The sequence below is a fragment of the Colletotrichum tamarilloi genome, assembly GCF_030869305.1.
Source record: "Colletotrichum tamarilloi strain Tom-12 chromosome Unknown Scaffold_5.1, whole genome shotgun sequence".
NCBI lineage: Eukaryota > Fungi > Ascomycota > Sordariomycetes > Glomerellales > Glomerellaceae > Colletotrichum > Colletotrichum tamarilloi.
The window spans coordinates 77298-86734 of NW_026849388.1; the positions used below are offsets into that span (position 1 = coordinate 77298).

The window sequence follows — 9437 nt, forward strand, 5'->3', positions numbered from 1 at the left end:
GATATACCTTCTCTGAGAGGGCAACTTCTAGTAAATCACTCAGAGTGAGATATATTACATACCAAATATGTTCGAGATGATTTTGAATGAGTTCCAGCAAAATTAAGGTATTCTTTGTCAGGTTTATAGCCATGTAAAGTCTCACGCTCTCAGTCACTCAATGTCTCATGATCAGTGTGTGAGATCCTTCGTACGGTACGTCCAATGCATGAGTTTAGCTTATCTTATCATCCCACCTTCTTATTGGCCCGTGCTCATATCCACCCAAATTTTTCCCGCGACAACAAAAAGTTTCTGGGAGCCTCGCTTGGAATCGCCTCCCGAGTTTGACCTCGTCGACGTCGAATTCACGGGCCGCAACTTCAACCAAACATCTCTCTCAACCCCTTTCCCGTCCACCACCCTTTCGTACCGAAACGGGGAATTTGCGACCACAATGGCCGACTTCGAGGATAAGGGATCGAAGCGCCTGAGCGCCGACAGAGAAGGAAGCAGGAAGAAGGTCAAGAAGGAGGAAGAGGACGAGCCCAAGTACAACCCCTACTTGGCGCATATGAAGGAGGAGAACGGCGTCAAGTCCGAGGAGGGCACCATTGATGCCAGCTCACCATTTTACGGTTTCAAACCACGCGCCACAACATCGAAGCAGCATGAGAAGATCGAAGACCTCGACGACAACGCCTTCACCGGTCGCCCTCACTCGCAAAAGTACTTCCAGATCCTGGAAGCGCGTCGCGATCTTCCCGTCACGAAGCAGAGGTACGTCTATCTCGGAGTCTTATCTAGAAAACTTTCCATCTTACTGACCATCCCTCCAACAGAGAAGAGTTCCTCGAGAAGTACCACTCTACCCAAATCCTCGTCTTCGTCGGTGAGACCGGTTCCGGAAAGACGACCCAGATCCCCCAATATGTCGTGTTTGACGAGCTCCCTCAGCTCAACCGCAAGATGGTTGCCTGCACTCAGCCTCGTCGTGTTGCCGCCATGTCCGTCGCACAGCGTGTTGCCGACGAGATGGACGTTAATCTTGGCGAGGAGGTCGGATACAGCATTCGTTTCGAGGACAGAACCAGCCCCAACACGATTCTCAAGTACATGACCGACGGTATGCTTCTCCGAGAAGCTATCCACGACCACGAGATGTCGCGTTACAGCTGTATCATTCTCGACGAGGCCCACGAGCGTACTCTCGCCACCGATATCCTGATGGCCCTGCTCAAGCAGATCGCCGCCCGCCGCCCCGACCTCAAGATCGTGGTCATGTCCGCCACCCTCGATGCCCAAAAGTTCCAGCGCTACTTCAACGATGCGCCGCTTCTCGCCGTTCCCGGCCGTACCCATCCCGTCGAGATCTTCTACACCCCCGAGCCCGAGAGGGACTATGTCGAGGCTGCCATTCGAACAGTATTGCAGATCCATGCCTCCGAAGGAGAGGGCGATATTCTACTGTTCTTGACCGGTGAGGAGGAGATTGAGGATGCCTGCCGGAAGATCAACCTCGAGGCCGACGAGATGACACGAGAAATAGACGCGGGCCCGTTGGTGGTTTACCCGCTCTACGGTACTCTGCCACCGCACCAGCAGCAAAAGATCTTCGACAAGGCTCCGGCTCCGTACAAGAAGGGCGGCCGGCCAGGACGCAAGGTCATCGTGGCAACCAATATTGCCGAGACGTCTTTGACCATTGACGGTATCGTCTATGTCGTAGATCCCGGCTTCAGCAAGCAAAAGATCTACAACCCGCGCATCCGTGTCGAGTCTCTCTTAGTCTCTCCCATCTCCAAGGCCTCCGCCCAGCAGCGTGCCGGTCGTGCTGGTCGTACAAAGCCCGGAAAGTGCTTCCGTCTCTACACCGAGCAAGCCTTCAAGAAGGAGCTCATCGAGCAGACACATCCCGAGATTCTGCGTTCCAACTTGGCCAACACGGTTCTGGAACTGAAGAAGCTTGGTGTCCAGGATCTCGTTCACTTCGATCTCATGGACCCTCCTGCGCCGGAGACTATGATGCGTGCCCTTGAGGAGCTGAACTACCTCGCATGCCTTGACGATGATGGTGAGCTGACCACCCTCGGAAGTCTCGCCTCCGAGTTCCCCTTGGACCCGGCTTTGGCAGTCATGCTTATCTCCTCGCCCGAATTCTACTGCTCCAACGAGATTCTGTCTATCGTCTCTCTCCTCTCTATTCCTCAGATCTGGGTCCGCCCCGCCGCTCAGCGTAAGCGTGCCGACGAGATGAAGGCGCAATTCTCGCACCCTGAAGGCGATCATCTCACGCTCCTCAACGCGTACCACGCCTTCAAGGGCACGGCAAACCAGCCCGACGTGGACCCCAAGAGGTGGTGTCACGAGCACTTCCTCTCCTTCCGTCACCTCAGCAGTGCCGACAACGTTCGTGCGCAGCTGAAGCGCATCATGGAGAAGTCTGACCTCGAGCTCGTGTCGACCCCCTTTGAGGACAAGAACTACTACACCAACATCCGGCGTGCGCTCCTTTCGGGCTTCTTCATGCAGGTTGCCATGAGGGAGAGCTCGGGCAAGGTTTACCGTACCATCAAGGACGATCAGGCAGTCATGATGCATCCCTCCACGGTCCTCAAGACCGACTACGAATGGGTCCTTTACAACGAATTCGTCCTCACCTCCAAGCAGTACATTCGTACATGCACCGGAATCAGGCCAGAGTGGCTACTTGTAAGCAAAGCCCCTGCCCCTTTTACCATTCGAACAATACCACTTGCCTTTTCCCTCCTCTTGCCGCTTACTCCCATGTGGATTCCTACGATCGATCTCTTGCTTCTTTCAGCCCCCCCTGTCCTGCATTCTTCGGCACTTGCCTCGTCCTATCCATTGCATCGGAGAACCCCATAACTAATATGGATGTTACCAGGAAATCGCACCCGTCTACTACGACATTGACACGTTCGACGACGGAATCGTCAAGACCGCCTTGATCCGGGCTTCGGAGAAGAAGCGCAGAAAGGAGGCCATGAAGAATGGTCGGTGAGCAGCCAGCGTGCGCGAGCGCGCGGTCATGCACTCCGCTCGATTCGAGCGCAGAAACGGCAAACCCAAGTCCCAAAGAGCTCAATTCTCACAATCTTACACCCACCACCACCCACTTACCTACCCCTACCTTTTTCGCCAAGGTTGCGATTACGCTAAGGCCCTGGGGACCTAATGAAGAGAAAAACTCAGAGTGATCCGATTTTGGGATTTTGGAGGCCCGAAAGGCCCCCCCTTCCCCCAGTTCGATCGTGATTTTTTGGCGAGGGTCGCCTCCATCGCGGCGGGGGCACCGGCCTACCGGACCAGGGGGGGTGCGTGTGTTGTTCGAAAGCCTCCCTTTTGGGGCTCAGTTTTTCGGTTGTGATGGGGAGAAATTCTCCCCCGTCTTGCGACTACGAACTTCAGCAATTTTTTTCTTGCTGTTGTTACACAGCCTGGGACCAGGGCACACAGCGGGCAAATCACTTTGGAGAAGATGTCATGGTCAGTCGCTCTTCTCTAACCCGATGATCCGACATGAAGAGACGTGTGTGGGCGGGCTTGGCAGGGGCTCATTGGGACCGGATTTTTTTTTATTTTTTACTTCTTCATGGTGGTATGGCGTCCCAGGTATGACAAAAGAGAAGCATCATCAACTGCACATAGTGATCGTGTGCGCCCAAATAGAAGACCACATTTTCTTGTTCCCTCCACTCAGCAGCAGTAGCCTCTCGTTCGTTGTGTCTGTCTCTCTGTCGTCTGTCCCCGCCTCATGTCACCACCCTCTCGGTCCCCCCCCTCCCTGCCCCCTCTGATCTTTGCAACCCATCCATCTTTACGAGCCAAAATTATCCGTGGGTGGTTGTATGTAGTCCCGGCAGATGGGTGCAGATGCAGAACATGACGGATGTAGCCGGTTATCGAAAAGGAGGGGAGAGCCCACTTTCGCGAAATGCTGCAGCATTGGGTGTGCCGTGGGAGATGTGCCGTGTCATCAAGTGTGGATTCCATGTGTGTGCTCTGAATCCAGCATTGCCAGCATCATTTCTCAGCAGCATTTTGGGTATAATTGCATGAACCAGGGTGTGGTGGTTGAAAGAGAGTCAGAGCAGGTCCAGACTCCAGACTCCAAACGGCAGGGAAATTGCGAGGCTTCATGGAAAAAGAGACATCCCGATCGCCCGACAATTGGAAGGTCCAAGTTTTGAGGTACATCATACATCATCATACACACTGATTATTTGCCCTCTTTTCATTAACTTTTGCTCATCACGAAAGTTTGCGACGAGATCTCAACTGGACCGCATCGGACCGCAAGGATCATCAAGACGGGATTTTTTTTTTCCAGGCTCACATTCGGATTTGATTTGTCATTTGGCACAAAACGCCCGGACTTTTGTCCGAGCAGACGCGCTGCAGCACCCGACCACTGCCAGACCGTATCTTTGGGACAGGGTCAATGAGCCAGGCGCGTGTCCGTGTGTGCCGTGCCGTGTAAGACGATCGCAAGACGGCGCCAAACCTTGTCGGCGCAAGCTCCCGCAAACTGAACACAACGGCGCGGCGCTTCCGGATCTGGGTCCTGTCCCTCCTGTCCTTGGCTTGCCGTGGTCGTGCGTGGCGCTGCTTGGGACCTTGGGTCCCAGGAAAATTCAAAAGACAAAAACCCTTCAGTGCACTATTCGTGTAGTTTTACTCTTAGAAGTTAGAGGGCTTGGGTGGGAGAGGAAAAACCCCTGAACACGGGGACGCCACATCGTCGATCGGACGCTATGCCCCCAACACGAGAACTACTAAGGCGTCAAGACGTATACCAGGACGTCTGTGGTTGTGAGAGGGTATCCTTATGATTCCATGATTCCATAGTTCTACGATCTGCGATCATGAGTTGAGACGGTAGATGGGGAGAACAGACAACGACATGACACAACATAAACCACGCTAAGCAAAGAAAATTTACCGTAGCAGCTATAGCGCTTATTTTTGTGAAAACAAGGGAAAGAAGAAGTATTACACGAGCGGTGTGTTTTGCAGTAGCAGATGTATCTAATGTTTTGTCCTAGGTAGTGTATTCGGTTGGGTAAACATAATCCTTTCTGCCGAAACCTCACAGTGAGCAAAACAACCTCCCCCAAGAGAGCGTCGCATCCGGTACGCGGGCGATGCGAGGCGATCCCCGACCCGGATCCCGTCACACGTGTCACGCGCGTGGTCTCGACGGTTCCACCGATCGCTAGTCGCGGGAGAGGTTACACAGGCACAAATTAGAAACGTATCGGGAATAAATTCAGCCAGCAACCACCACCACACCACCGTGACCACGCACAGTCACACTCGCAGACACTACACAGAACTACACATGCAAAAAAGAAAAGACAGAAAAAAGTCAGTCTGTGACTCTCTGCAGTCCATGGTTCTTGGTCGGTTCAAGTCTTCACCTTTTGAAGGAACATTATCCCGATTCCCGAGCACACACACACACACACACACACCGTAAACCACCAATTAACCCGCTAGCCAGCCGAGCAAAAGCCTCTTTATGCAGGAGCCAAACCACCACCCTTCTCTCTGGTACACTAAAGTTGCTTAACTCTTCTCCAACGCCCGCCTTGGAGACTCAACAACCTTTCGGAGTTTCGGAGAGAACGCCCTTCTGCAGGATTCTAGCGCGGTGAGAGGAAAAAGGGAAAGAGTGCGTGTGTGCATGTCTGCGCCTCTCCGTCGCACTCATCATCCCCCCGTCTTTGGGGGAAAGAAAAAACACTACGCACGCCAAGCAAGGGTTCCTTTAGTCAAACTGGGGGTTCACCAGAAAGTGAGGCAAAGCTAAGGTAAGCAAAACCGAACATCGGTCACATCGGCGGTAAGGACCTAAGGAAAACACTCAACGAAAGTTTACGTTTACGGTGCGTGTGAGCACGGGCGAAACAGAGGGCGGCGAAAAGAGCAAAGCCAAGGAAAACAGCACTTGACCCATCTCGTCGATAGCGTAATAGTATCAATCTACTACATGCTGATGTAAGACTACATTACATACTGCGTAGGTAGTCTCTCTGGTTGTCAAAACCCAGGGCTTCTCAGCTGCCCAGGTATCCAGGTATTCAGCAAGCTATTTCATCTTCGTCTGATAGACTAGACTACACGAGGCTTCGGCACTCTTGTTTTTCTCTGCCCTGGCAGTTTATTCAATCAGGGCAAAATCAGGTCAAATTATCTCTCAGTCCCCGTCCCGTCCATCTCATCCCGCAAGAAGAGCGATATTAGGAATAGTTGGCGGCGCCGCCCTGACCAGGGGAAGGGGGTGAAGAAGTGTGTGGTGTGATATGACGATTCTCGTCAAAAGTGAGAAACGACAAACACTGACTTGTATGCTTGCTTTAGCCCTCCGGCGGGGGATAAGACAAAGACACATGGCCGCGTTTTGGTGGCTGATGTAAGGACAGGCGGCCGTTTACATCGCGCCCACGAGTGTTTAGTTGCCTCTAAAACCCCCAAGAGGGACGGTATATCAGAAGTTTGAGTGAAATAACAGAGGAAGGGGGGAATAGAATCATGCACAGCAGCAGCACAGGCGCTTCTCGTATACGCCGGCGACCCCTTCCAGACAAGATGCTTTTCGTCTAGCATGACATGACTAGAGCCGGAGGGAGACCTCGAAAGCAACTGAGACATTTCGAGCGAGGGAAGGATTCCATACAATTGATCTACAGTATGTATGTATGCGTGGGCTATAGCAGGTCCGCAGCCCGCATGGCATATGATCTGAGCGAACAGAGTGTGAGTGTGACTCGTGGAGTCGTGAGAGTGAAGAGGAAAAAAAAAAAAGCCCGTAAGCCACATATCATGTATCATGATGCAAACTTGCATCTACACTCTCATCCAGTCTGGCTTCGCCATACACATCATCAAGTACCTTACCAAACGAAAAAAAAATCCATTCCAGAAGAGACGGAGAGCCTAGCAGGGCCCCTTCTTCCGGGATCCCGCGGTGGCACCCATTCGCGCAGTAGTGGCCACACTTGCTGCGCGAAATAGAAGAGTCTAGACCACACCATCGGAGCTGCCACCGCCAGGGTGGTAGACCAGCTTAGCAGCAGCAGCGGTAGCGGCAGCGGCAGACAGAGAGAGATTGAGAAAGAGAGACGTTGTCTCGCTACACAGGAACGGTGTAGGTACAGGGAGATGCCTTCGAGGGACTTTTTTGCCTTTGGACCCTTAAGGGTGCAAGAGTACCCCCTGGCAGGCTGGTATCAAAGAAAGGCATGGCGCGCTGGCAGGGCAGAAGACTAGGTCGGGTCGAGCGTGTTGCAGGGCGAAAGGGAACAGGGGTGGGCAAGAGGATGGATGGATGGATTGGATGGATGGAAGGGAAAAAGGCGTACAAGACACTAGGTAGTCGTGGTAGTGTAAACTTTGAAGGAGAAATGTCTTCTTTTTTCCCTGCAACCACACAACCATCGCAGGAGAAATCGCGCCATGATGACGGATGAGAGCATGGCCACACACCTAAGATCTGGGCGCACATCTCTTCACCGCAGTAGCGGCATCGAATCGGTGTGAGCAGGAACCCCCAGCTGGGCCTCGACAGACGTAGGTACTGTAGTCAAGTAGTGTACATACACACGTTTTCCCATCCATCGGCGGCGCTATAATGGTCCGCATTGATGCATGGGAAGATTCTCTTTTTTCTGGAATCACCCAGAGACCTTTTGGGGGCCGAAGTGGCTGGCTGTATCGGCTGGCTGTATTATCCCCCCACCCCCCGCTTCAGAGAATGTCAGCGCACGATATGGAGAGAGAGAGAGAGAGACACACGGGGAGTTGAGGGACAGGAATCAACCCTGCGACCCTGCATCATTGCCCTCTCTCGAACGGTTGAACCTTATGGTTGGGTCTTTTTAGTCTTTTGGGGAGGGTCTCGGTTACACAAGCATCCATCGAGGGGCCAGCTCATGACGAAAACGTAGGTACCATGCGCTTGGTTAAACCTTTCATCTCTGCTTGGTAAACCAGATAGACTCTGCGCGGTTCTTGGTACGGACCGTACGGCTAACAAAGTCCCTTGACGAACTGCGACCTGACTAAGCAATATTTAGATTTCAGTTGTTTGCCCACATATGCGTCCCGTACCGTGGTATCTAGCCGGGTAGACAGGTAGGTACTTAGGTAATGGGGGGGGGGGGGGCAAGATGGTCCAGTTGCATCGAAAACTCGGTTCAAGAAGCTACTTGGTTAGTGGTTACATCGAGAGGATCCCTTCTTCGTAGTGAAATGGATCTCAACGGACCACCTCCGTCGTTCCAGTCTTTAGTCTGGACGGGCAGATGAGGGAATGAGGGACTGAGGGTTGAGGTTCGAGGGTACATGTAAGGGGAGGGAGGGGTGTGTACTTGGTAAGTTGGAGTTGGTACTCCGTAGGCACGTAGGGAAGCAATCGGAAACGAGCAAGACAGGAAAATTATGGAAATGCTGGTGACGTACCCGAGGCCCAGCGTGCCTGTCACTTGGAATGACCGACGAATCCCCGTTCCCACATCGTCTGGTCTAAACTCGAGTTGGACGACAGCGCATCAAATCTCACCAAAGGGACCGCCGCGGCGGGCTTTTTGACGGCATCCAAGCGATTTGCCAATGCCGCAAGCTGCTGCTTTTCTCTCTTGATTCAGCCATACTCGGCGTTGGGCTGCTGCTGCTCGATACCTGGACACCAATCTTCAAGACGGCCCGCTGGATTGTTCGGCGGATTGAGAACTGCATCGCACGCATCGCGTGGCAGTTACACGAACGAACATGCGGGAAAAGGCAAAAAAAGAAACCATCAAGCCAACCGCCGCAGAGTCTAGGCTCACTCGTCGAAAAGAAGCTCAAGGTCCGAGAAGGCTAGAACGTTGAGAATCGTATCACCTTCCGTTTCAAGGACTTACGTAAAGCTCTTAAACGGTATGTCGAGGCCGATGTATCTGTACGCACATGGACATACATGATACACCATCGTCACTGAATCAAACAAAAAAAGGTGCCCACATTCAATGTGGAACGATGCCGATGCTGAGGAAGACGCCCATCAGACGGCATCGTCGCGCGTCGTTCCTCCTTACCATGCGTCCTTCATATCGAGCGGTCAAAGAACACGCTCCCTGGTATCAGGACTTGAGGAACCACCCACGGCAGTCTCAAGAATCCGAGGAAGTTTCTGCCCGGTGGGCGGGCGTCTCTCGTCCGGGCTATTCTCGTTGCCCGTTTTGTCAGACCCGACAGCTGCTACGAGTGAGGATCCATTTCCTCACCTCATGCAACGGCAGGCTATGACCTACCTACGTCAACTCAAGTCCACTTTCCCTCTGGGTCCTTGTCTCCTGATGGCAAAAAAAAGCTATTACCGTCGCCGTCGTTGAATCCGCTCGCAGGGACAGAGTGTAACCGTGTGGCACGCCGTACGGCAGCATACCGCT

General features: G+C 53.0%; 1 protein-coding gene across 1 annotated transcript; it reads left to right on the forward strand.

The window, feature by feature from the left end:
* Window positions 1-160: 160 nt before the first annotated feature.
* CTAM01_02134 (helicase associated domain-containing protein) lies at window positions 161-3004 on the forward strand (the record flags this gene model as incomplete). Its single annotated transcript, XM_060518173.1, has 4 exons — window positions 161-174; window positions 292-759; window positions 822-2691; window positions 2888-3004. The coding sequence occupies 4 exons, from the start codon at window positions 161-163 to the stop codon at window positions 3002-3004; spliced, it is 2469 nt and encodes an 822-aa protein (XP_060386806.1).
* Window positions 3005-9437: the final 6433 nt, after the last annotated feature.